General features: G+C 50.3%; 1 protein-coding gene across 2 annotated transcripts in view; it reads left to right on the top strand.

Moving 5' to 3' along the window:
- The first annotated feature begins 3850 nt into the window (after positions 1 to 3850).
- The window catches only part of mcrip2 (MAPK regulated corepressor interacting protein 2), an 84533-nt gene continuing 60775 nt past the window's right edge, over positions 3851 to 27608 (top strand). The window contains exons 1-4 of one of the 2 annotated variants that reach the window (XM_059978855.1): positions 3851 to 4030; positions 4130 to 4190; positions 11181 to 11308; positions 22424 to 22534. In XM_059978855.1, the coding sequence (XP_059834838.1) occupies positions 3979 to 4030; positions 4130 to 4190; positions 11181 to 11308; positions 22424 to 22534 (352 nt within the window). In that variant the 5' untranslated portion in view covers positions 3851 to 3978. The other variant, XM_059978854.1, reaches the window with a different exon arrangement.

Below are 27608 nucleotides of genomic sequence, written 5' to 3'. Positions count from 1 at the left end.
GGGGGTCTGGAATGCACTGCCTCGGAAGGCAGTGGAGCCCAATTCTCTGGATGCTTTCAAGAAGGAGCTAGATAGGTATCTTATGGATAGGGGAATCAAGGGATATGGGGACAAGGTGAGAACCGGGTATTGATAGTAGTTGATCAGCCATGATCCCAAAATAGTGGTGCAGGCCCGAGGGGCCGAATGGTCTACTTCTGCACCTATTGTCTATTGTCTAAATTAATCCTCTGCCTACAAAATGTTCATATCCTCCCATTTCCTGCACATCCCTGTCCCTGTCTGAGAGCCTCTTTAATGGTTCTATCATGTCTGCCTCCAGGCCCCACTACTCTGTGTAAAAACCATAACCTTTCCCATAAATGCGTGTTTAAGAATTTATTAGACATTTCCATCATGAGGAAAAAGATACTGTCTGTCTACACAAAGTACACTGCAGATGCTGTGGTCAAAGCAACACGTACAACAAACTGGAGGAACTCAGCAGGTCAGACAGCATCTGTGGAAATGAGCAGTCAACGTTTTGGGCCGAGACCCTTCGTCAGGACTGAAGGGTCTATCTGTGCCTCTCATAATCTTATAAACCTCTATCGGATCTCCCCCCAGCCTCCACTGCTGCACAGAAAACAATCCAAGTTTGTCCAGCCTCTCGTTATAGCACAAACTCTCTAATCCAGGCAGTTTCCTGATAAACCTCTTCTGCACCCTCTTCAAAGCCTCGATATTCTTCTTATAATGGGGTGACAAGAACTGTATACGATACTCCAGATGTGGCCTGACTCGAGTTTTGTAAAGCTGCAACGTAATTTCTTCAATTTTGAACTCAATGCCTTGACTTATAAAAGCAAGCATGCCATTTGCCTTCTTAACCACCCTAACAACCTGTGTGGCCACTTTCAGGGAGCTGTGAACTTGGACACTAAGATCCCTCTGCTCATCAACACTGTTAAGGGTCTTGTTCTCAACAGTGCACTGTGTCTATGTTTGACTACCAAGGTGCAACATCTCACACTTGGCCAGGTTAAGCTCCATTTGCTATTTCACTGCTCATATCTGTAACTAATCTATAACCCTGTTGTATTCATAAAAACATAGAAAACCTACAGCACAATACAGGCCCTTCGGCCCACAATGTCCTTACTTAGAAATTACCTAGGGTTACCCATAACCCTCTGTTTTTCTGAGCTCCATGTACCTATCCAGGAGTCTCTTAAAAGACCCTATCGTATCCACCTCCACCACCGTTGCCGGCAGCCCATTCCATGCACTCACTACCCTCTGTGTAAAAAACTTACCCCTGACATCTCCTCTGTACCTACTTCCAAGCACCTCAAAACTGTGCCCTCTCGTGTTAGCCATTTCAGCCCTGGGGAAAAGCCTCTGACTATCCACACAATCAATGCCTCTCATCTTCTTATACGCCCTTACCAGGTCACCTCTCATTCTCTGCCACTCCAACGAGAAAAGGCTGAGTTTATTCAACCTATTCTTAGACGGCATGCTCCCCAATCCAGGCAACATCCTTGTAAATCTCCTCTGCATCCTTTCTATGGCTTCCACGTCCTTCCTGTAGTGAGACGACCAAAACCCTTGTCAGTCTTCTACACTATCCACAATGCCACCAATCTGCATCATGTCTGCAAACTTATTAACCAATTATTTTCAGAGGTCATTCATATACATCATAAACAGCAGAGGTCCCAGCACAGGTCCCTGTGGAACTTCACTAATCACCGACCTCCAGCCAGAATAAATCCCTTTGACCCTACTCTGTCCTTCATGGGCGAGCAGCTCTGAATCCAAACAGCCAATTCACCATGAACCCCGTGCATCTTCTCTTCCGGATGAGCCTCCCAAGGGGGACCTTGTTGACAACACCCACAGCTCTACCTTCATCAATCACCATCTTCACCTCATCAAAAAAACTCAGTCAAGTTAGTACAACACGACTCGCCCCGCACAAAACCACGGTGCTTCTCTCTAATTACACCATGGTTTTCCAAAGGCTCATAAATTGTATCCCTAGGAATTCTCTCCACTAACTTCCCTATAACTGATGTGAGACTCACCGGTCTAGTTTCCTGATTTGTCGCAATCTTCCCTCTTGAATAAAAATTCAATTTATTTGTCACGTGTTGCCCCTAGTGACTGGGTCTCAATTCTTACTGCTGTCCATAAGAAGTTTGTTTGTGATGGCGTAATTGCCATGAATGGTCCCAAGACTGGCTGTGTGAGGAGGAGGGTTGGGCATGGGGCTAGCAACCCCATCCCGTAATATATAAAAGCTACAGGAACACCAAAAGAAACTCCAAAGACCTCATCCCTGGGAGAGGAAGGATCTTCAAAGATGTGCTGCAGCTGGACAACTGCTGGGAGGGTAGGGGTGTGAGAAAGGGAGTAGGTGTGGGGGAGGAGAGGGAGTGGGGTGAGTGTGTGGGTGGAGGGAACAAGTGGGTGCACAGGAGGGAATGGGTAGCAGAAGTGGGTGGGGGTGAGGGTGTGGGGTAGGGAGAGCAAGTGGGTGGATGGGGTGGTATGGGAGTGAGGGAGTGTGGGAATGGGGTGGGGAGAGAAGAAGTGTGGGTGTAAGGTGGGTAGGGGTGTGTGACTGGGGTGGGGAGTGACTGTGAGGGTAATGTGGGGGAGTGTGGGAGTGGGGTGTGAGGGTGTGAAGTGGGGGGTGAGATGGGTGGGTGTGAGGGTAGTCAGGGGGTGGGGTGGGTGGGTGTGAGGGAATGAGGGGTGGAGTGGGGGGTGAGGTGTGGGAGTGAATGTGAGTGGGGTGGGGGAATGAGGGGTGGAGGTGAGGTGTGGAGTGGAGTGGAAATGAGTGTGAGGGAGTGGGGTGGGTGTGGGGGAGTGTGAGGGAGTGGGGGAGTGTGAGGGGGTGGGGTGGGTGTGGGGGGGTGGGGTGGGTGTGGGGGGGTGGGGTGGGGGGAGTGAGGGGTGGAGTGGGAGTGAGTGTGAGGGAGTGGGGTGGGAGTGAGTGTAAGGGAGTGGGGGAATGTAAGGGGGTGGGGTGGGGGAATGGGTGGAGTGGTGGGGGAGTGAGGGGTGGAGTGGGAGTGAGTGTGAGGGAGTGGGGTGGGTGTAGGGGAATGAGGGGTGGAGTGTAAGGGAGTGGGGTGGGTGTGGGGGAGTGTGAGGGAGTGGGGGAATGTGAGGGGGTGGGGTGGGGTGGGGGAGTGTGAGGGGGTGGGGTGGGGGAATGGGTGGAGTGAGTGTGAGGGAGTGGGGGAATGTGAGGGGGTGGGGTGGGGGAATGGGTGGAGTGAGTGTGAGGGAGTGGGGTGGGTGTGGGGGAGTGTGAGGGAGTGGGGGAATGTGAGGGGGTGGGGTGGGGGAGTGTGAGGGGGTGGGGTGGGGGAATGGGTGGAGTGAGTGTGAGGGAGTGGGGTGGGTGTGGGGAGTGTGAGGGGGTGGGGGAATGTGAGGGGGTGGGGTGGGGTGGGGGAATGGGTGGAGTGAGTGTGAGGGAGTGGGGTGGGTGTGGGGGAGTGTGAGGGGGTGGGGGAATGTGAGGGGGTGGGGTGGGGGAATGGGTGGAGTGAGTGTGAGGGAGTGGGGTGGGTGTGGGGGAGTGTGAGGGGGTGGGGGAATGTGAGGGGGTGGGGTGGGGGAGTGTGAAGGGGTGGGGTGGGGGAATGGGTGGAGTGAGTGTGAGGGAGTGGGGTGGGTGTGGGGGAGTGTGAGGGGGTGGGGGAGTGAATGAGTGGAGAAGGCCGGTGTGGGGAGACAGCAGACAAGAGACGGGCGTGAGACCTCGGAGGGTAGAGGTGTCCTCACCCCGGCCCGGCGCTGGAGGTAGGCGGGTTCCGGGAGGGGCACCGGGGCGGTGCCAGGCCGAGGGTGGGATTGTCCCGGGAGCTGGCGGTTGGCTGGCCCGATGTGGGCCGGCCGAGAGCCGAGGAGGGTCCCGGGATCTGCCGCTCCGCCACCTCCTCGGGAGGCAGTGCCCGGCGCCTTAGCGAACGGACCATGTACACAATCAGCCGGGGCCCCAGCCGGCTGGCCACTCAGCGGAGGACGGGTGAGAGCCGGGCCCCGGGTCGGGAGTATCCGTGCCGGGGGATGGGGGTATCCGGGGACCGGGCTTGGCCGACTCTCACACCCGCTTCTCTTCCCGCAGGACCATCCCAGCAGATCGAAGCCAAGCCCGGCTGCGACGTGAAGCAGAAGCCGACGGGGAGGTGAGTACAGGCGGGTCGGTGTTGCGCCAGCCCTGAGGAGAATGGCTGGCGTGCTGCCTTTGTCCCTCCCCTCTGCTCCACCCCCCGACCTTGTGGTGAAGGTGACGCCGGGCCGGGCCGGGCCGGGGTCTGGTTGTGCCCCTGGTGCCGAGGCCCAGGCTGTCATGTCAGGGTTACATAAGAGACGGCGGCTTGGCTCCTCGCCGGGATCGCAGCGCTGAAGTGAAAGTCTCGCCCATTCCATCAACAGTCTGTAGAGTTCTCCCTGATTTGGTTGTCATCTCCTGGTTTGCAAGCACCAATGCCCTTGAACGGAAAACCCTGCAGTAGTGGATATGGCCCAGTCCACCACGGGTAAAGCACTTCCACACAGCACTGCGCCATTATCAAGGACCCCCACCTTAGGCTATATGCTACTACTGTCGGGAAGCATGTACTGCCTAGATTCAGGAACCCCTCTGGCTCCTGAACTAGAGGGGACAACTTCACTCACCCCGTCATTGAAGTGTTCCATAAACGAAGGACTCACATTCAAGGACTGTTCATCTCAAGCTCTCCATATTTCCTGGCAGTATTAGAATACAAGGGCAGGGATGTAATGCGAAGTTTTTGTCAGATTGCACTTATGAAGAGTTTTGGGCCCCTTATCTAAGAAAAGATGTTCTGGTATTGGAGAGGGTCCAGAGGAAGTTCATGACAGTGATCCTAGGAATGAAAGGGTTAATGTATGAGGAGGGTTTGATGGCTGTAGGCCTGTATTGCTGTAGTTTAGAAGAATGAAGAGTGGGGGATGTCACTGAAACCCATCGAACATTGAAAGGCCTAGATAGAGTGAAGAGGATGTTTCCTATAGAGGGGGAGCTGAGGACCAGAGGGCACAGCATCAGAATAGAGAGATGTCCATTTAGGATAGAGATTAGAAGGAATTTGTTTAGCAAAAGGGTGGAATTCATTGCCACAAATGGCTGTTGAGGCCAAGTCATTGGGTATGTTTAAAATGGAGGTTAATAGATTTAGTTATCTAATTAGTAAAGGCATTAAAGGTTACAAGGAGAAGGCAAGAGAGTGGGATTGAGAGGGTTAATAATTCAGCCATGATGGAATGGTGGAGCAGGCTCATGGGCCAAATAGCCTAATTAACACTGCTTAGGCCTTTTGGTTTTCAATAGGTTTCGAGCATAAGTGCACAGTGGAAGTAACCTACTTTGGTCCCTTCTGTCAGTGGCAACTGTTCCGCTGGGCTTAGCAGCTAAGCCACATGTGAAAGCCAGGAGGAAACCCATGCAGTCACGGGTAGAATGTACAAACTCCTTAGAGACAACAGCGGCATTGAACTCTGATCGGGATCACTGGTGCAGTGCACCGTCATGTTGAAGTGCCACCTCCCTCTTCGTGGCTGCAGAGTTTGTGTACACCAGTAGTGATTTTCCAGAATTCTTGGGGTTCAGGAAAAGTCCTAGCAGATTGTAAAATGGGATTAGTAACTGTGCTGTTAGAGAGAAAATAGTGAGCTAAAGATTAACCGGTTTTATTGGTGGGGCAATCTCCTAATCAGGGTGCTTTGGAAATCGTGATAAGGCAAAGTTAGTGAGGGTTTTTAAAAGAGAAATCGTGCACAGAACAATTTAGGGGAGTGTTTGATCAGGAGAGAGAAGGGACAATATGTGGTTGTAGTATTTCTGGATTTTCAAAGGCTTGTGATAAGATGTAACAAAATGTTTTTATTGAGAATAAGGGTTTATGATTAGATTAGACAATGAAGTAGGAGCATAATTAGCCATTCAGGCCATTGAGTCTGTCTGCCATTCCATCATGGCTGATTTATTATCCCTCTCAATCCCACTCTCTTGCCTTCTGTAACCTTTGATGCCCTGGCTAATCAAGAACTTATGAACCTCCACTTTAAATATTCCCAATTACTTGGCCTCCACAGCTGCCTGTGTCAATGAATTTTACAGATTCACCACCTAGTTCATGAAATTCCTCTTTATCTCTGTTCTAAATGGTTGTCCCTCTTTTCTGAGGCTGTACGCTCTGGTCCTAAGCTCACCCACCACTGGAAACATCCTCTCCACCTCCACTCCATCTGGGTCATTCTTCTAAACTCCAGTGAGCACAGGCCCAGCTTTATTTGTCACACATACATCAAAAATGCATTGTTTGTTTCAACAACCAACACAGTCTGAGGATGTGCTGGGGGCAGCCCACAAGTGTCACCATGCTTCCGGCACCAACATAGCATTCCCACAATTTACTAACCCCCAACTGGTACGTCTTTGAAATGTGGAAGGAAACCCAGACAGTCAGAGTGAAAAAGTACAAACACCTTGCAGACAGTGGCAGCAACTAAACACCGACTCGTGATGGCTAACTGGACACTGCCGTGCTGCCTGCATGTTTACGGGTTCAGTAAATCAATTGTCAGGGAGAGGGGAAGGGGAGTGGATGTGCTGAGGACATAATGAGACACTGATGTCCTCAGTGGAGCTCAAGAAGATTCATCAGATGGCCTGATTGGGAACGTGCTGGTAAAGGACATACAGTTCGTATGACCTTGATTGAAAGAGTACAGAGAAAATTTACAAGGTTATTGCTGGGACTTGAGGACTTGATTTATAGAGAAAGGTTGAATAGGTTAGGACTTTATTCCCTGTAGCATAGGGGAATGAGGGGAGATTTGATAGATGTTTACAAAAATATGAGGGGTATAGATAGGGTAAAAAACAAGCTGAGGTTGGGTGAGACTAGAACTAGAGGTCATAGGTTAAGGGTGAAACATTTAAGGGGAAGATGAGGGAACTCCTTCACTCAGGGTGGTGAGAGTGTGGAATGAGCTGCCAGCAGAAGTGGTGGATGTGGGTTTGATTTCAACATTTATAAGAAATTTGAATGGGAGGGTTATGGAGAGCTATGGTCCAGGTGCAAGTGGAGGAGGCTAGGCGGATTAGTGTAGTTCAGCATGGGCTAGGTGGGCTGAAGAGTCTGATTCTGTGTTGTAGTGTTTCTCTAGCACACTGTGTGTTGCTCCAGATTCGAGTGGTTCCTGTCACTTGTATCTCCCTCACACTCACCCAGCAAGAGCCGGGTTGAAGAAAATGTAGACAAGGCTGTTGGTGAGTTTCAAAATTCAAAGTAAATTTATTATCAAAATATATATATGCCACCTTAGATTCATTTTCCTGCAGACGTCCACAGTAAACACAATAGAATCAAAGAATGACTGTCCCCAACCAGTGTGAATAAGACAACAAACTGCAAATGCAAAAATAAAAATAATAAATAAATATGCAATAAATATTGAGAACATGAGATGAAGAGTCCTTGAAAGTGAGTCCGTAGGTTATGGGAACAGTTCAGTGTTGGGGTGAATGAAGTTATCCTCTCTAGTTCAAGAGCCTGATGTTTGAGGGCTGATAACTGTTCCTGAACCCAGTGGTGTGGGTCCTGAGGCTCCTGTACCTTTTCCCCAGTGGCAGCTGGAAAAAGAGAGCATGACCTGGGTGTTGGGGTCCCTTAATGATGGATGCTGCTTTTCTGCGACAGTACTCTCTAGATGTGCTCAATGGTTTCACCTGTGATGGACTGGGCCATATCCACTACTTTTTATATGATATTCTGTTCAAGGGCATTGGTGTTTCCATACCAGGCCGTGATACAGTCAGTCCGTGTATTCTCCACCACACGTCTACAGAAGTTTGTCAGACTTGTAAATAACATGTTGAATCTTTGCCAAGTTCTAAGAAAGCAGAGGCGGTGCCATGCTTTCTTTGTAATGGCTCTTGTGTTCTGGACCCAGGATAGATTTGTTGGCTGGAATGTTCCACTTGGAATAGAGAGAGAACAAGAGTAGATTTCTCAGCAAGGTGTCAGAGATGCTGCCTAAAAGTCCTGCAGACTAAACCTGTAACCTGGTTATCCAGGCATAAACTGTGGTGCCTGTTTAGTGCTTCAAACTCTTTCATTCAGAACTTTAACAGTCTGTAGTTTTATTACTTTACAGCCCTACGCAATATCGCTGAAACAGTGGCTCTTTGAACTTTACCCTCCAAACACAGTTGTATCTACCCTCCTGCATTTCTTGGAACACTTTCTCAATGGTTCACAAGCTTGTCCATTGGTTTCTCTCCAACAGTAACACAGGCGTTTGGTAAAAGCAGATAACTATAACTGGACTGCTCTGAATTCTGCTGGTATCTGTTCACAAGACTGGTTGGGTAATTGTTAAACAGAAACAGGTTTATTTTCACTGACTTGTTGGGAACATTATTGTTTGTGGCAGCAGTAGATGTAACAGATGAAAAGAGACCATAAATTACAATAAGAAGCATGAGAGTCAGACCCAGGGCGAAGCTCACTCTGCACCGTTCTGTCGCACGCTCCCTCCTCCCCCCTCGCCGTTCCATTCCACAGTCCCTGTTTGCAAACTGTAACCTGAGTTGGTTTGGAGTAATGCATCTGAATGATTCTGAGGGCATAGACTGATCTGATGCAATCAGAAGATGGATCCCTATCATCGTCAACCACCCTAGATGGGACGTTACAGAGGGCAGCCATCACAAGGACATGTTGTTTACTTGTTTCTCACCACCCAGTGAAATATTATTCAGCTGATGTTCGAAGGAGAGGAGGGAAAGGCTGTTGTTTGTGCCAAGGTCAGTGCATGAAAGTGAATTGCTGCAACCTTTTCTACATCCATGCTTACCGTGGTGGTTCTGTGCAAGTGCTCTTTCACTCGAACTTTCATTAACTGACCTGCTGCCCCACCCATTCATTCAGTGACTGGATCTGTACTGAGCCCAGTCTGACTCGTTCACCTCCATGGCTGGCAGCTCGCCAGGGCACTAGAATAAAAGTACGGTGGATTCCAGTTAATTGGAGCAGCCGTTTATTTGTGACAACTCTTAAAGAACAAAAACTAACCAACAATATAGCCAGGATTTCCCTTAGTTCTTTTGGGACAATATATCGTTCAGTTGGGACAGCAGACTGTTGCTGAACAGTTTCTAACTAGCTTCAGTTGCATGTACCGATGTTCAAAAAGCAGTGATATTTGTCACTGATAGTTGGCAAAAATAAGCAGTAAGACAATTCAGAACTGTTTTGTTCACTGTGGTTTCAAGGATTGAAGCTTGGGATGCTGGAAAGAGGCAGGAGTGAAAGTGAGATGATTTCATCACTTCAGCAAGGTAGAAACTATGAAGAGTTTGAAGGTATCAACAATCATCTTGAATGTTACAGTGAAAATGAAGATTTGGAGGCTGCAGTTGTCTACAGTATTGTATGAAGGCAGACCATTATCTACACTAGGAGCCTGCATTGACTTTGTTCAACAGAATCATTCAAAAGAACACATACGCTGGATGCATCTTCTGTCGTTTACTATTAGGAACTAATACACAGTTTTATAATACTGTATTAGTGTTGATAGTGTTCTAATTTGTTCTGAATTTTATTTAAATACATAATTTGTTACTCAGTTTTATACTTTTTTTGCTTTTTTAATTGTTTCCATGAAAATTCAGCTAATTGGGACAGCTGCTTAATTGAGCCAATATGTACTGGTCCTGATATGCCCCAGTTGAGCAGAATCCACAATTTTAAAATTTGTCCTTTGTTAGACCATAAGACTTCTGAGCAGAATTAGGCCATTCAGCCCATCAAAAATGTTCCACCATTCCATCATGGCTGATTTATTATCCCTCTTAACCCCATTCCCCTGTCTCCTCACCATAACCTTGACATCTTCACTAATCAAGAGGCTATCAACCCCGGATTTAAATATACCCATGACTTGGCCACCACATCTCTGTTCTAAATGGACGTCCCTCTATTCTGAGGCTGTGTCCTCTGGTCCTAAACTCCCTCATGATTGGAAGCATCTGCTCGACGTCCACTCTATCTAGGCCTTTCAATATTTGATAGATTTCAATGAGATTGCTCCTCTTTGTTTTAAACTACAGCAAGCACAGGTCCAAAGCCATCAAACACTCCTCGTATGTTGACCCTTTCATTCCTTGCAAAATTCTTTTCTGATTCAGTATATGAACATGTGTTAAAGGTTACAATAAATAATCTTCTTAGTTGTTTAAAGAATAACTGGCAGAAAGAAAGGAAAATAAGTTAATAAAGTAATAAAAGAGACAAAGTTACAGTGAGCCAGTTCATATAATCTTCCGGCAGAGGGAACTGAATCTACTGCTGGGGGAACTGCAGATTACCACCAGCTTTTCGACTCTCACCATCTCCCAATAACCTCGTCTCTATCTCCAGCTGTTAGCACTAGTCAAGATTCAAGTTTATTTATCAAAGTTCAAAGTAAATTTATTGAAGTACACATATATATCACCATATACAAATCAGAGATTCATTTTCTTGTGGGCATACTCAATAAATCTATAGAATAATATCCATACCGGAAGCAGCGGAAGGCCAGCTGACTAGGGTATTCAACCATTGTATAGAAAACAACACATTGTGTAAATATAAAAGGAAATAATAAGTATCGAGAACATGAGATGAAGAGTCCTAGAAAGTGAGCCCATTGGTTATGGGAACATTTCAGTGGTGGGGTGAGTGAAGTTTTGCCCTCTGGTTCAAGAGCCTGATGGGTGAGGGGTAGTAACTGTTCCTGAACCTGGTGGTGCGAGTCCTGAGGCTCTTGTACCTTTTTCCTGATGACAGCAGTAAGAAGAGAGCACGACCTGGGTGGTGGGGTCCCTGATGATTCAGATAGATGTGCTCAATGGTTAGGAGGGCTTTACCTGTGATGGACTGGACTGTATCCACTATAGGATGTAATGTTGAAGGGGACTGGTATTTCCACACCAGACTGTGATACAGCTAGTCAATACAGCATTTAACAACCAGTACGCCTGAGGTTGTGCTGGGGCAGCCTGCAACTGTCGCACTGTATTCTGGCACCAGTATAGTGTGGACCCCCTTCTGATGGAGTCTCTCCTGAATGCAACAAGCTCTCTCCCTCTCTTCCAGTGGCCCAGCGCCCAAGCTGGTATTTAACCGAGTGAATGGGAAACGTTACCCGACGCCGTGCGCTGCGGAGCGCAGAGAGGAGGAACACACACCAGCGCATGAGGAGAACGTGCGATTTGTCTATGAAGGTAAGGGGAGAATGATGGGGAGCCTCTCATGCCATTCCCAATCCTAGGATCCTCTCTCCTGTCCCCCACCTGAATTTAAATTCTACTTCCCCTTCCCATTCTGACATGTCACTCCTTGGCTTCCTCTACTGTCCTGGTATTCCATCTGGGTAGCCTTCAACCTGATAGCACGAGCACTGATTTCTCCTTCTGTTAATTTCTCCCCGTCCCTTTTTCTATGTTTCCTATGTTTGACTATCTTGCTTTACACCCGGGTAATTATCAAACTTCATGTGTAAGCTGCAGTACACCCCGTCTGCCATTGGTCTGAACATTTGCATACTTAATCAGTTGCCTCTCATTTCTCTTCTCCATCCTGTTCTAGGATTAACCTGGTCCCTGTTGGAGTTACTGACTCCAATGCCGACCATTTGAGAGGAAACCAGTGCTAACATGGCCCCAAAACAGTCGATGAGGTTCCTTAAAACATCTATGTAGAGGAATAAACAGTTGACATTTCGGACAGAGACCTTTCACCAGGACCTGAAGAAGTTCTAATAAGGAGTCTTGGCCCGAAACATTGACTGTTTATTCCCCTCCATTGATGCTGCCTGACCTGCTGAGTTCCTCCAGCATCTTGTGCTTATTGCTCTAGATTTCCAGAATCTGGTCTCTTGTGTTTATGATGAAGTCGCTTGGAGCTCCCTGTGACACAAAGCACAGAATACCGTGTTTCAAGTTGAAGCTCATTGTTCTCTGATTGTACGTGTATATAACTAAATGAAACAATATTCCTGTCGACCACGGCGCACTACAAAACGTATTAAGTACAGCACATAAAACAAAATATTACTACACATAAGTTAATAAAATATAATTCATGTAGTGTGCAGCACAGGTAAACAGGTCAAGTGATGAGACCTTAGTGGTGGCAGGGCCTTAGCCTGAGGGAAGAACCTGTTACCCAGTCTGGCAGGCATAATCCTGATACTTTTGGCCGTTCAGCCCACAATGTTGTGCCAACTTTATAATCTCCAAGATCAATCTAACCCTTCTCCCTTCCCTTCAGCATTTATACTGTATATGCGGGCGTGTCAGTGTGGGCCAATCCAATGCCACCTCCCCACTCCCTCTGTCCCTGCTTTGGAATTCCAGGATCCCATCAGCTTCCGAAGATCGCAGCGCTGGAACGCTTGTTCTCTTGGTTGCTGCATACCCTTTACTATTTTACTGACTGGACCACCAACTCTGGATGTTAGTCTTTGGTTGACATCCTTCTGCGATACCTTGGGGTATGTCACTAAGTTAGAGGTGCTGTAGAAATACCAATTGTTTGTGATTTGGACTTGTGTTAGAGAATTACCAAATAACTACCTGAACCTACACCAGATGTTTCCCGTAGCTGCTGATCAACAGTGAGGAGGAATTTTAGACCATTCTTCCATATTTCTGGGGAACCTTGCATGAACAGCCCTCTTTGGGTCATGTCACAGTCTTTAACAGTTCAGTGTTGGGCTATGACGTCATTCCCTTTGGTTCAAGAGCCCGATGTTGAGGGGTTAGGACTGTTCCTGAACCTGGTAGTGTGAGTCCTGAGTTTCCTGTACCACCTTCCTGATTTCAGCAGTGAGAAGAGAGCATGGCCTGGATGGTGAGGGTTGATGATGAAAAGTGACCAGGCAATAACGAACTTCAGCCTTGGGTGAGACTGCACTGCTGACCATTGGTGTAGAACAGCACCCATCTTCTGTCAGCTCTGCTGGGATGTCCGGATTATGGATGGAGGGGAATGGGGATCTGCCTGTCTGATCTCCGTTGTGCGTGAGGGAGAGTACTGGGGAGATGGTGACAAACCATTGCTGAACAGGGAGGGTATGACAGATTTGCAGGGGCCTCTCCTTCTGTTGTCCATTCCCAACATCCAGAGGGAGTGACCGTGTGTGGATGGCTGCTCTCGACTCTCTCCAAGCTTCACACCTTCCAAAAGTTTCTGAGAAAGGTGCATACAGAGAGAGACGTTCAGCTAACCATCACGGTAGATTCAGATAATGAACTTGGTAGATGAGGAGGAGGGCAAGGAGGATGAGAGGTGACGATCAACCATAAGACATCAGAGCAGAATTAGGCCATTCAGCCCATCGAGTCTGCTTCGCCATTCCATCATGTCTGATCCCAGATCCCACTCAACCCCATACAACTGCTTTCTTGCTATATCGTTTGATGCCCTGACTGACCAGGAAACTATCAACTTCTGTCTTAAGTATACCGAAGGACTTGGCCTTTCAACATTTGGTAGGTTTCAATGAGATTCCTCCGCATTCTTCTAAATTCCAATGAGTACAGGTCCAAAGTTGCCAAACATTCTTCATATGTTAACCCCTTCATTCTCAGAATCATCTTTGTGAACCACCTCAGGACTCTCTCCAATGACAACACATTCTTTCTGAGATATGGGGCCCAAAATTGTTGACAATAGTGCAGTCTGACTAGTGTCTTATAAAGATTCAGCATTATCTCCTTGCTTTTATATTCTCTTCCCCTTGAAATAAATGTCAATATTGCATTTGCCTTCTTTGCCACAGACTTGCACGAGGACTCCTAAGTTCCTCTGCACCTCCGATGTTTAAACTTTCTCCCCATTTAGATAATAGTCCACACCGTAGAGATGTACGTGATGGTAAGAGGCATAGATCGAGTGGATAGCGAGAGACTTTTATTCAGAGTGGAAATGGCTGATAGAAAGCGGCATAACTTTAAAGTAATTGGAGGGAGGTTTGGGGGGGGGGATGACAGAGGTGAGTGTTTTACACAGAGATGGTAGTTGCATGGAATCCCCTGCCAGGGGTGGTGGCAGACGCAGGTCAATTAGGGGTAGGCACATGGATGATAGAAAAATGGAGGGTGAAGTGGGAGGTAAGGATTAGATTGATCTTAGAGTAGGTTAAAGGTCAGTTCAACATTGCAGTTTGAGTGATGTATGCTCTAAATTCCCTCATTTACTTTTCTGTGGTAGCTCAGTTTGACAGGCACACAGCCTTACAGTGTGTAACAGCCAGAGTCCTCCCTCTTTCCCGGACACTGCTTTACACCAGGCAGGGAAATGCTGGGATATTCAGGCACATGGGGGTTGGGTGTGGGAGAGATCAGCAACCTCAAACCTGTGGAAGTGACCAAATGAAGGAAATGGGTATGCTCACACAAGCAGATCAACCCATGTTGTCAATAATAAAATACAGTAACTGGACCCAGATCTTGCGCACTCTTACAACTCAACCACACTTTATTTTACTTGTGCACAAAGAAAACAGTTTGGCCCCTGTCACCACACAGTTCTCAGGTTAGTATACAGAATTAGCTTATCAGTAGTGGATATTGACCATTTGGTGAATTGTATATGTTTGAATTCCTGTTTGAAGATCAGTCGCCATTCATATTAGAAGTGTTAAAAGTCAATTGAGACTATAAGCTGACAACTGATGCTACTTTGAAGTTAGTAAAGCAATTGTCTGATTCATTGGGTGTGTTTCACATATTCCTATCTCGTCTGTCTCCAGCACCCTGTAGTGTGTAAAAGGAAGCTATGTTCTAGGTAGATCTTTCTTTTAAAAAAGTCTCACTTCAGAGGCCTCACTCATCTGCTTTGAGTAAATACAGCTTCAGTAAATCCCGCCTCTCTCGTCTGCAATAATAGACATCTCACTTCAAAAGTCTGGGTAAACTACAACTACACCAGGCTATCTTTGCCTGAACATCAATAGACAATAGGTGCAGAAGTAGACCATTCGGCCCTTTGAGCCTGCACCGCCATTCTGAGATCATGGCTGATCATCTACTATCAATACCCGGTTCCTGCCTTGTCCCCATATACCTTGATTCCCCTATCCATAAGATACCTATCTAGCTCCTTCTTGAAAGCATCCAGAGAATTGGCCTCCACTGCCTTCCGAGGCAGTGCATTCCAGACCCCCACAACTCTCTGGGAGAAGAAGTTTTTCCTCAACTCTGTCCTAAATGACCTACCCCTTATTCTCAAACCATGCCCTCTGGTACTGAACTCTCCCAGCATCTGGAACATATTTCTTGCCTCTTTTCTTGTTCAATCCCTTAATAATCTTATATGTTGCAATCAGATTCCCTCTCAATCTCCTTAATTCCAGTGTGTACAAGCCCAGTCTCTCTAACCTCTCTGCATAAGACAGTCTGGACATCCCAGGAATTAACCTTGTGAACCTACGCTGTACTTCCTCTACAGCCAGGATGTCCTTCCTTAATCCTGGAGACCAAAACTGTACACAATAAGTGTAACCAACTGTACACCAGGTGTGGTCTCACCAGGGCTCTGTACAAATGCAAGAGGATTTCCTTGCTCTTCTACTCGATTCCCTTTGTAATAAAGGCCAACATTCCATTAGCCTTCTTCACTGCCTGCTGCACTTGCTCATTCACCTTCAGTGACTGATGAACAAGGACTCCTAGATCTCTTTGTATTTCTCCCTTACCTAACTTTACACCATTCAGATAATAATCTGCCTTCCTGTTCTTACTCCCAAAGTGGATAACCTCACACTTATTCACATTAAACGTCATCTGCCAAATATCTGCCCACTCACTCAGCCTATCCAAGTCACCCTGAATTCTCCTAACATCCTCATCACATGTCACACTGCCACCCAGCTTAGTATCATCAGCAAACTTGCTGATGTTATTCTCAATGCCTTCATCTAAATCGTTGATGTAAATCGTAAACAGCTGTGGTCCCAATACCGAGCTCTGTGGCACCCCACTAGTCACCACCTGCCATTCTGAGAAACACCCATTCACCGCTACCCTTTGCTTTCTATCTGCCAACCAGTTTTCTATCCATGTCAATATCTTCCCCCCCAATGCCATGAGCTCTGATTTTACCCACCAATCTCCTATGTGGGTCCTTATCAAATGCCTCCTGAAAATCGAGGTACACTACATCCACTGGATCTCCCTTGTCTAACTTCCTGGTTACATCCTCGAAAAACTCCAATAGATTAGTCAAGCATGACTTGCCCTTGGTAAATCCATGCTGGCTCAGCCCAATCCTATCACTGCTATCTAGCTATGCCACTATTTCATCTTTAATAATGGACTCTACCATCTTCCCCACCACCGATGTCAGGCTGACAGGACGATAGTTCTCTGTTTTCTCCCTCTCTCCTTTCTTAAAAAGTGGGATAACATTAGCCATTCTCCAATCCTCAGGAACTGGTCCTGAATCTAAGGAACATTGGAAAATGATTATAGACAATAGACAATAGGTGCAGAAGTAGACCATTCGGCCCCTCGAGTCTGCACCGCATTCAGTGCTCCAATGCAGCCGCAATTTCCAGAGCCACCTCCTTTAGTACCCTAGGATGCAGACCATCTGGACCTAGGGATTTGTCAGCCTTCAGTCCCATCAGTCTACTCATCACCGTTTCCTTCCTAATGTCAATCTGTTTCATTTCCTCTGTTATTCTATGTCCTTGGCCCATCCATACATCTGGGAGATTGCCTGTGTCTTCCCTAGTGAAAACAGATCTACTTATTAAATTCTTCTGCCATTTCTCTGTTTCCCATAACAATTTCACCCAATTCATTCTTCAAGGGCCCAACATTGTTCTTAACTATCTTCTTTCTCTTCACATACCTAAAAAAGCTTTTGCTATCCTCCTTTATATTCCTGGCTAGCTTGTGTTCGTGCCTCATATTGCCTTTTTAGTTAAGTTCTGTTGTTCCTTAAAAATTTCCCAATCATCTGTCCTCCCGCTCACCTTAGCTCTGTCATACTTCCTTTTTTTTAATGCTACGCAATCTCCACTGTGGCCCCTTTCCCCCCTTTGAATCCTTACTCCTCCGGGGGATGAACTGATTTTGCACCTTGTGCATTATTCCCAAGAATACCTGCCATTGCTGTTCCACTGTCTTTTCTGCTAGGATATCCATCCAGTCAACTTTGGCCAGCTTTTCCCTCATGGCTCCATAGTCTTCTTTGTTCAGCTGCAACACTGACACCTCTGATCTGCCCTTATCCTTCTCAAAATGCAAATTAAAAAATTGTCTTTAACCCTTGCCTAACCACAACTTCCACAATCGCAGCTGGTAATTGACTGACTGAGATCTAATTAAATCTAGCACAAAATAATTTTACTTTAGAAGTTTAAAATGTATTTAGTACTTTGTGGGTTGTGGGTACTTGTCCCTGATGGGCCAATGACAGTTTAAAAGTTTGTCAGTGAAGGGAAGACCAAATATTTTTGTGTGTTCAAAGTGCATGTTTTTCTACTGTGAAGTTGACTGGGATCAAAGAGCATTTGTCACTGAGTGAGTTACTGCGAATGATGGTCTTCCTGCCTGGGTGGGGTCCCCCTCTTCAGTTACCAGAGCTCGGCAGCGAACAGTCAGCGGATATCAGACGGGTATTTTAATGAGAGATGAACCGAGAGCATGGGGTTTGCCAGGCAACGGGGAGAGTGGGGATGTTTGCCCAATTGTCCCAGGAACCAGTCTTCCCTGTGCTTTGTTCTTCTCTGGCAGTGGTTGTTGTTAATGCCCCAGGCTCTGTGAACTCTCACTCCATGGCAACCTCACCTGCTGTAGAAGGTAGTGTTACTCAAAACCGTGCACAGAGATTGGAATGAAACATTAAATATAGCACAGTGCAGGCTGTTCGATCCACAATGTTGCACTGACCTTTTAAGCTACTCCAAGATCAATCTAATCCTTACCTCTTACATAGTCCTCCCTTTTTTATCATCCATGTGTCAATCTAAGAGTTTCTTCAATGCCCCTGATGTACCTGCCTCTACTAACACCTCTGGCCGGGTGTTCCATTAAAAAAAACTGTCTCTGACACCCCCCCCCATAAATCTATCTCTGACATCCCCCCATAAATCTATCTCTGACACCCCCCCCATAAATCTATCTCTGACATCCCCCCCATAAATCTATCTATGACATCCCTCCCATAAATCTATCTCTGACATCCCCCCCATAAATCTATCTCTGACACCCCCCCCCCATAAATCTATCTCTGACACCCCCCCATAAATCTATCTATGACATCCCTCCCATAAATCTATCTCGGACATCCTCCCCCATAAATCTATCTCGGACATCCCCCCCATAAATCTATCTCGGACATCCCCCCCATAAATCTATCTCGGACATCCCCCCCCATAAATCTATCTATGACATCCCCCCCATAAATCTATCTATGACATCCCTCCCATAAATCTATCTCTGACACCCCCCCATAAATCTATCTCTGACATCCCCCCCATAATCTATCTCTGACATCCCCCCATAAATCTATCTCTGACATCCCCCCCCATAAATCTATCTCGGACATCCCCCCCATAAATCTATCTATGACATCCCCCCCATAAATCTATCTCGGACATCCCCCCCCATAAATCTATCTCGGACATCCCCCCCATAAATCTATCTATGACATCCCCCCCCCATAAATCTATCTCGGACATCCCCCCCATAAATCTATCTCGGACATCCCCCACCCCATAAATCTATCTCGGACATCCCCCCCATAAATCTATCTCTGACATCCCCCCCCATAAATCTATCTCGGACATCCCCCCCATAAATCTATCTCGGACATCCCCCCCATAAATCTATCTCGGACATCCCCCCCCCCCATAAATCTATCTCTGACATCCCCCCCATAAATCTATCTCGGACATCCCCCCCCCCCATAAATCTATCTATGACATCCCTCCCATAAATCTATCTCTGACATCCCTCCCATAAATCTATCTCGGACATCCCCCCCCAAAAATCTATCTCTGACATCCCCCCCCATAAATCTATCTCTGACATCCCCCCCCATAAATCTATCTCGGACATCCCCCCCCATAAATCTATCTCTGACATCCCCCCCCATAAATCTATCTCTGACATCCCCCACCCCATAAATCTATCTCTGACATCCCCCACCCATAAATCTATCTATGACATCCCTCCCATAAATCTGTCTCTGACATCCCTCCCATAAATCTATCTCGGACATCCCCCCCATAAATCTATCTCTGACATCCCCCCCCATAAATCTATCTCTGACATCCCCCCCCATAATCTATCTCGGACATCCCCCCCATAAATCTATCTATGACATCCCCCCCATAAATCTATCTATGACATCCCTCCCATAAATCTATCTCTGACACCCCCCCCATAAATCTATCTCTGACATCCCCCCATAAATCTATCTCTGACATCCCCCCCATAAATCTATCTATGACATCCCCCCCATAAATCTATCTCTGACATCCCCCCCATAAATCTATCTCTGACATCCCCCCCCATAAATCTATCTCTGACATCCCCCACCCCATAAATCTATCTCTGACATCCCCCACCCCATAAATCTATCTCCTGACATCCCTCCCATAAATCTATCTCTGACATCCCCCCCCATAAATCTATCTCTGACATCCCCCCCCATAAATCTATCTCGGACATCCCCCCCATAAATCTATCTCTGACATCCCCCACCCCATAAATCTATCTCTGACATCCCCCCCCATAAATCTATCTCTGACATCCCCCACCCCATAAATCTATCTCTGACATCCCCCACCCCATAAATCTATCTCTGACATCCCTCCCATAAATCTATCTCGGACATCCCCCCCCATAAATCTATCTCTGACATCCCCCCCCATAAATCTATCTCTGACATCCCCCCCCCATAAATCTATCTCGGACATCCCCCCCCATAAATCTATCTCTGACATCCCCCACCCTATAAATCTATCTCTGACATCCCCCACCCCATAAATCTATCTCTGACATCCCCCACCCCATAAATCTATCTCTGACATCCCCCACCCCATAAATCTATCTCGGACATCCCCCCCCCCCCATAAATCTATCTCGGACATCCATCCCATAAATCTATCTCGGACATCCCCCCCCCCCATAAATCTATCTCGGACATCCATCCCATAAATCTATCTCTGACATCCCCCACCCCATAAATCTATCTCTGACATCCCCCACCCCATAAATCTATCTCTGACATCCCCCATCCCATAAATCTATCTCGGACATCCCCCCCCCCCATAAATCTATCACGGACATCCATTCCATAAATCTATCTCGGACATCCCCCCCCCCATAAAACTATCTTTGACACCCCCTCCCCTATAAAACTATCTCTGATAACCCCCCCATATTTTGCACCAGCCACCTTTAAATGATTTTATTTATTTATTGAGATACAGCACAGAATAGGCGCTTCGAGCCCTTTGATCCCCGCTGCCCAGCAACCCCGATTTAACTTCAGCCTCATCACAGGACGATTCACAATGACCAATTAGCCTACCGACTGGTACGTGTTTGGATTGTGGGAGAAAACCGGAACACCCAGAGGAAACCCATGTGGTTATGGAGAGAACATACAAACAGCTTCCAGGCAGCTGTGGGAATTGATCCCGGTTCGCCGGTACCGTAAAGCGCTGTGCTAACCGCGACACCTACCGTGCGATGGGAATTGATCCCGGTTCGCCGGTACCGTAAAGCGCTGTGCTAACCGCGACACTACCCGTGCGATGGGAATTGATCCCGGTTCGCCGGGTACCGTAAAGCGCTGTGCTAACCGCGACACTACCGTGCGATGGGAATTGATCCCGGTTCGCCGGTACCGTAAAGCGCTGTGCTAACCGCGACACTACCGTGCGATGGGAATTGATCCCGGTTCGCCGGTACCGTAAAGCGCTGTGCTAACCGCGACACTACCGTGCGATGGGAATTGATCCCGGTTCGCCGGTACCGTAAAGCGCTGTGCTAACCGCGACACTACCGTGCGATGGGAATTGATCCCGGTTCGCCGGTACCGTAAAGCGCTGTGCTAACCGCGACACTACCGTGCGATGGAATTGATCCCGGTTCGCCGGTACCGTAAAGCGCTGTGCTAACCGCGACACTACCGTGCGATGGGAATTGATCCCGGTTCGCCGGTACCGTAAAGCGCTGTGCTAACCGCGACACTACCGTGCGATGGGAATTGATCCCGGTTCGCCGGGTACCGTAAAGCGTTGTGCTAACTGCACTACAATGCGGTATTTCCACCCTGCAAAAATGTCTCTAGCTGTCCACTCTATATATGCTCTTATCCTCTTGTACACCTCTATCAGGTCACCTCTCTACCTCCTTTACTCCAAGGAGAAAACCCCTAGCTCGCTCAACCTATTCTCATGCTCTCTAAGGCTTCCACATGACGTGACTAGAGCTGAAAACAGTACTCCAAGTGTGGTCTAACCAGAGTTTTATAGAGCAGCTCTTGAACTTGATCAACACAACATAGGCCTTCTGTACAACCCTATGAACTTGTGAACCATCTGCCCTTCCTGCTGGAGTGGAGCCGGTGAGGAGACTTGCCCAGTGCCCTGATGGATATTTATCCCCCCAGTCAAAATCCAATAAAAATTGGCTTCATTTGTTGCACCTACATCAAATGTGTTGTCAATGACCAGCTCGGTCTGACGATCAGACTGCAGGCAGCTTGCAGGTGTTGCCTTGCTCCCCAGTACCAACGTAGCTTGCCCACAACTTACTAACCCTCACCCATACATTCATGGAAACCCACAGTTAATAAAGTTTGATGGCTCAGGGCCTGTCCTTGTTGGAGTTTATAGGAATGAAGGGGGGAATCTCATTGAAATCTTATCAAGTATTAAAAGGCCTTGATGTAATGGATGTGGAGAGGATGTTTCCAATAGTGGAGGAGTCTAGGACCAGAGGGCACAGCCTCAGAATAGACGGATGTCCATTTAGAATGATGAGGAATTTCTTTAGCCAGAGGGTGCTGAATCTGGAATTCAGCGCACAGGTGACTAAATCATTGGGTATATTTGAAACAGGGATTGATTGATTCTTGATTAGTAAGGGAGAGGGCAAGAGGTATACTATGACAGCCATGATGGGATGGTGGAGCAGACCAAATGGCCTGATTCTGCTCCTGTGTTGGATGGGATATGAGTGGCTGGTGAATGATGTTACTTGAATAAAACTTCTTCCTTTGCTTCCTTCCTCCTGTGGCATTAGGGGAGCCCACCTGTCTCCTGCCCCATCTTTAGCTCTCTTTGATCCGAATACTCTTTCTCCCAGCCTGGCAGCAGGTGGAACAACAGCTCGGGGCCAGCCGGCGACCGGACAGCAGCCAGAGTCCCCGTGGAACAGTGGAGTACGTGGAGAAGACACCAAGCCAAAACTTGAACAGTGAGTGTCATTGAGTACTGTAGCTCCTTAAATTTCACCGGGGGGTGTGTATGGTCCTGACCCCTCAACCCTACCGAGTTCCCCGGGGGGTGTGTGTGGTCCCGACCCCTCAACCCTACCGAGTTCCCCCAGGGGTGTGTGTGGTCCTGACCCCTCAACCCTACCGAGTTCCCCCAGGGGTGTGTGTGGTCCTGACACCTCAACCCTACCGAGTTCCCCCAGGGGTGTGTATGGTCCTGACCCCTCAACCCTACCGTCCCCCCGGAGGGTGTGTATGGTCCTGACCCCTCAACCTTACCGAGTTCCCCCTGGGGGGTGTGTGTGTTCCTGACCCCTCAACCCTACCGTCCCCCCGGGGGGTGTGTATGGTCCTGACCCCTCAACCCTACCGAGTTCCCCTGGGGGTGTGTATGGTCCTGACCCCCTCAACCCTACCGAGTTCCCCTGGGGGTGTGTGTGGTCCTGACCCCTCAACCCTACCGAGTTCCCCGGGGGGTCTGTGTGTTCCTGACCCCTCAACCCTACCGAGTTCCCCAGGGGTGTGTGTGGTCCTGACCCCTCAACCCTACTGAGCTCCCCCAGGGGTGTGTGTGGTCCTGACCCCTCAACCCTACCAATTCCCCGGGGGTGTGTGTGGTCCTGACCCCTCAACCCTACCGATTCCCCCAGGATGTGTGTGGTCCTGACCCCTCAACCCTACCGATTCCCCCCGGGGGGTGTGTATGGTCCTGACCCCTCAACCCTACTGAGCTCCCCCAGGATGCGCGTGGTCCTGACCCCTCAACCCTACCAATTCCCCCCGGGGGTGTGTGTGGTCCTGACCCCTCAACCCTACCGAGTCCCCCCGGGGGTGTGTATGGTCCTGACCCCTCAACCCTACTGAGTCCCCCCGGGGGTGTGTATGGTCCTGACCCCTCAACCCTATCGAGTCCCCCAGGATGTGCGTGGTCCTGACCCCACAACCCTACCGAGTTCCCCCTGGGGTTGTGTGTGGTCCTGACCCCTCAACGCTACCGATTCCCCCCGGGGGGTGTGTATGGTCCTGACCCCTCAACCCTACTGAGTGCCCCAGGATGTGCGTGGTCCTGACCCCTCAACCCTACCGAGTTCCCCCGGGGGGTGTGTATGGTCCTGACCCCTCAACCCTACTGAGTGCCCCAGGATGTGCGTGGTCCTGACTCCTCAACCCTACCGAGTTCCCACGGGGGGTGTGTATGGTCCTGACCCCTCAACCCTACCGAGTGCCCCAGGATGTGCGTGGTCCTGACCCCTCAACCCTACCGATTCCCCCAGGATGTGTGTGGTCCTGACCCCTCAACCCTACCGATTCCCCCCGGGGGGTGTGTATGGTCCTGACCCCTCAACCCTACTGAGCTCCCCCAGGATGTGCGTGGTCCTGACCCCTCAACCCTACCGAGTTCCCCCTGAGGGTGTGTGTGTTCCTGACCCCTCAACCCTACCGAGTTCCCCCAGGGGTGTGTGTGGTCCTGACCCCTCAACCCTACCGAGTTCCCCCTGAGGGTGTGTGTGTTCCTGACCCCTCAACCCTACCGAGTTCCCCCAGGGGTGTGTATGGTCCTGACCCCTCAACCCTACCGAGTTCCCCGGTGGGTCTGTGTGTTCCTGACCCCTCAACCCTACCGTCCTCCCGGGGGGTGTGTATGGTCCTGACCCCTCAACCCTACCGAGTTCCCTGGGGGGTGTGTATGGTCCTGACCCCTCAACCCTACCGAGTTCCCTGGGGGGATGTGTGTGGTCCTGACCCCTCAACCCTACTGAGTTCCCCCCGGGGGTGTGTGTGTTCCTGACCCCTCAACCCTACCGAGTTCCCCCGGGGTTTGTGTGTGGTCCTGACCCCTCAACCCTACCGAGTTCCCCCTGAGGGTGTGTGTGGTCCTGACCCCTCAACCCTACCGATTCCCCGGGGGTGTGTATGGTCCTGACCCCTCAACCCTACCGAGTTCCCTGAGGGGATGTGTGTGGTCCTGACCCCTCAACCCTACCGAGTTCCCTGGGGGGATGTGTGTGGTCCTGACCCCTCAACCCTACCGAGTTCCCCCCGGGGGTGTGTGTGTTCCTGACCCCTCAACCCTACCGAGTTCCCCCTGAGGGTGTGTGTGGTCCTGACCCCTCAACACTACCGATTCCCCGGGGGTGTGTGTATGGTCCTGACCCCTCAACCCTACCGAGTTCCCCCGGGGGTTGTGTGTGGTCCTGACCCCTCAACACTACCGAGTTCCCCAGGGGTGTGTGTGGTCCTGATCCCTCAACCCTACCGAGTTCCCCAGGGGTGTGTGTGGTCCTGACCCCTCAACCCTACCGAGTTCCCCCAGGGGTGTGTGTGGTCCTGATCCCTCAACCCTACCGAGTTCCCCTGAGGGTGTGTGTGTTCCTGACCCCTCAACCCTACCGAGTTCCCCCAGGGGTGTGTATGGTCCTGACCCCTCAACCCTACCGAGTTCCCCGGTGGGTCTGTGTGTTCCTGACCCCTCAACCCTACCGTCCTCCCGGGGGGTGTGTATGGTCCTGACCCCTCAACCCTACCGAGTTCCCCGGGGGGTGTGTATGGTCCTGACCCCTCAACCCTACCGAGTTCCCTGGGGGGATGTGTGTGGTCCTGACCCCTCAACCCTACCGAGTTCCCCCCGGGGGTGTGTGTGTTCCTGACCCCTCAACCCTACCGAGTTCCCCCGGGGGTTGTGTGTGGTCCTGACCCCTCAACCCTACCGAGTTCCCCCTGAGGGTGTGTGTGGTCCTGACCCCTCAACCCTACCGATTCCCCGGGGGTGTGTGTATGGTCCTGACCCCTCAACCCTACCGAGTTCCCTGGGGGGATGTGTGTGGTCCTGACCCCTCAACCCTACCGAGTTCCCTGGGGGGATGTGTGTGGTCCTGACCCCTCAACCCTACCGAGTTCCCCCCCGGGGGTGTGTGTGTTCCTGACCCCTCAACCCTACCGAGTTCCCCCTGAGGGTGTGTGTGGTCCTGACCCCTCAACACTACCGATTCCCCGGGGGTGTGTGTATGGTCCTGACCCCTCAACCCTACCGAGTTCCCCCGGGGGTTGTGTGTGGTCCTGACCCCTCAACCCTACCTAGTTCCCCCGGGGGTCTGTGTGTTCCTGACCCCTCAACCCAACCGAGTTTCCCCTGAGGGTGTGTGTGGTCCTGACCCCTCAACCCTACCGAGTTCCCCGGGGGGTGTGTGTGGTCCTGACCCCTCAACCCTACCGAGTCCCCCCGGGGGTGTGTGTGGTCCTGACCCCTCAACCCTACCGAGTTCCCCCAGGAGTGTGTATGGTCCTGACCCCTCAACCCTACCGAGTCCCCCCGGGGGTGTGTGTGGTCCTGACCCCTCAACCCTACCGAGTTCCCCGGGGGGTGTGTATGGTCCTGACCCCTCAACCCTACCGAGTTCCCTGGGGGGATGTGTGTGGTCCTGACCCCTCAACCCTACCGAGTTCCCCCCGGGGGTGTGTGTGTTCCTGACCCCTCAACCCTACCGAGTTCCCGCGGGGGTTGTGTGTGGTCCTGACCCCTCAACCCTACCGAGTTCCCCCTGAGGGTGTGTGTGGTCCTGACCCCTCAACCCTACCGATTCCCCGGGGGTGTGTGTATGGTCCTGACCCCTCAATCCTACCGTTTCCCCCGGGGGTGTGTGTGGTCCTGACCCCTCAACCCTACCGAGTTCCCCCGGGGGTCTGTGTGTTCCTGACCCCTCAACCCAACCATCCCCCCGGGGGCTGTGTATGGTCCTGACCCCTCAACCCTACCGAGTTCCCCCGGGGGTTGTGTGTGGTCCTGACCCCTCAATCCTACCGAGTCCCCCAGGGGTGTGTGTGGTCCTGACCCCTCAACCCTACCGAGTTTCCCGTGGGGTGTGTATGGTCCTGACCCCTCAACCCTACCGAGTTCCCCCAGGGGTGTGTGTGGTCCTGACCCCTCAACCCTACCGAGTCCCCCCGGGGGTGTGTGTGGTCCTGACCCCTCAACCCTACCGAGTTCCCCCAGAGGTGTGTGTGGTCCTGACACCTCAACCCTACCGAGTTCCCCCGGGGGTGTGTGTGGTCCTGACCCCTCAACCCTACCGAGTCCCCCCCAGGGGTGTGTGTGTTCCTGACCCCTCAACCCTACCGAGTTCCCCCGGGGGTGTGTGTGGTCCTGACCCCTCAACCCTACCGAGTCCCCCCAGGGGTGTGTGTGTTCCTGACCCCTCAACCCTACCGTCCCCCCGGGGGGTGTGTATGGTCCTGACCCCTCAACCCTACCGAGTTCCCCTGGGGATGTGTGTGGTCCTGACCCCTCAACCCTACCGAGTTCCCCGGGGGGTCTGTGTGTTCCTGACCCCTCAACCCTACCGATTCCCCCAGGATGTGTGTGGTCCTGACCCCTCAACCCTACCGATTCCCCCCGGGGGGTGTGTATGGTCCTGACCCCTCAACCCTACTGAGTCCCCCCGGGGGTGTGTATGGTCCTGACCCCTCAACCCTACCGAGTCCCCCAGGATGTGCGTGGTCCTGACCCCACAACCCTACCGAGTTCCCCCTGGGGTTGTGTGTGGTCCTGACCCCTCAACCCTACCGATTCCCCCCGGGGGGTGTGTATGGTCCTGACCCCTCAACCCTACTGAGTGCCCCAGGATGTGCGTGGTCCTGACCCCTCAACCCTACCGAGTTCCCCCGGGGGGTGTGTATGGTCCTGACCCCTCAACCCTACTGAGTGCCCCAGGATGTGCGTGGTCCTGACTCCTCAACCCTACCGAGTTCCCACGGGGGGTGTGTATGGTCCTGACCCCTCAACCCTACCGAGTGCCCCAGGATGTGCGTGGTCCTGACCCCTCAACCCTACCGATTCCCCCAGGATGTGTGTGGTCCTGACCCCTCAACCCTACCGATTCCCCCCGGGGGGTGTGTATGGTCCTGACCCCTCAACCCTACTGAGCTCCCCCAGGATGTGCGTGGTCCTGACCCCTCAACCCTACCGAGTTCCCCCTGAGGGTGTGTGTGTTCCTGACCCCTCAACCCTACCGAGTTCCCCCAGGGGTGTGTGTGGTCCTGACCCCTCAACCCTACCGA

This window comes from Hypanus sabinus, chromosome 9 (genome assembly GCF_030144855.1).
Source record: "Hypanus sabinus isolate sHypSab1 chromosome 9, sHypSab1.hap1, whole genome shotgun sequence".
In the NCBI taxonomy this organism is placed as follows: Eukaryota; Metazoa; Chordata; class Chondrichthyes; order Myliobatiformes; family Dasyatidae; genus Hypanus; species Hypanus sabinus.
The sequence above is the reverse complement of the archived record's forward strand: the minus strand, read 5'-3'. Positions and strand labels throughout refer to the sequence as shown.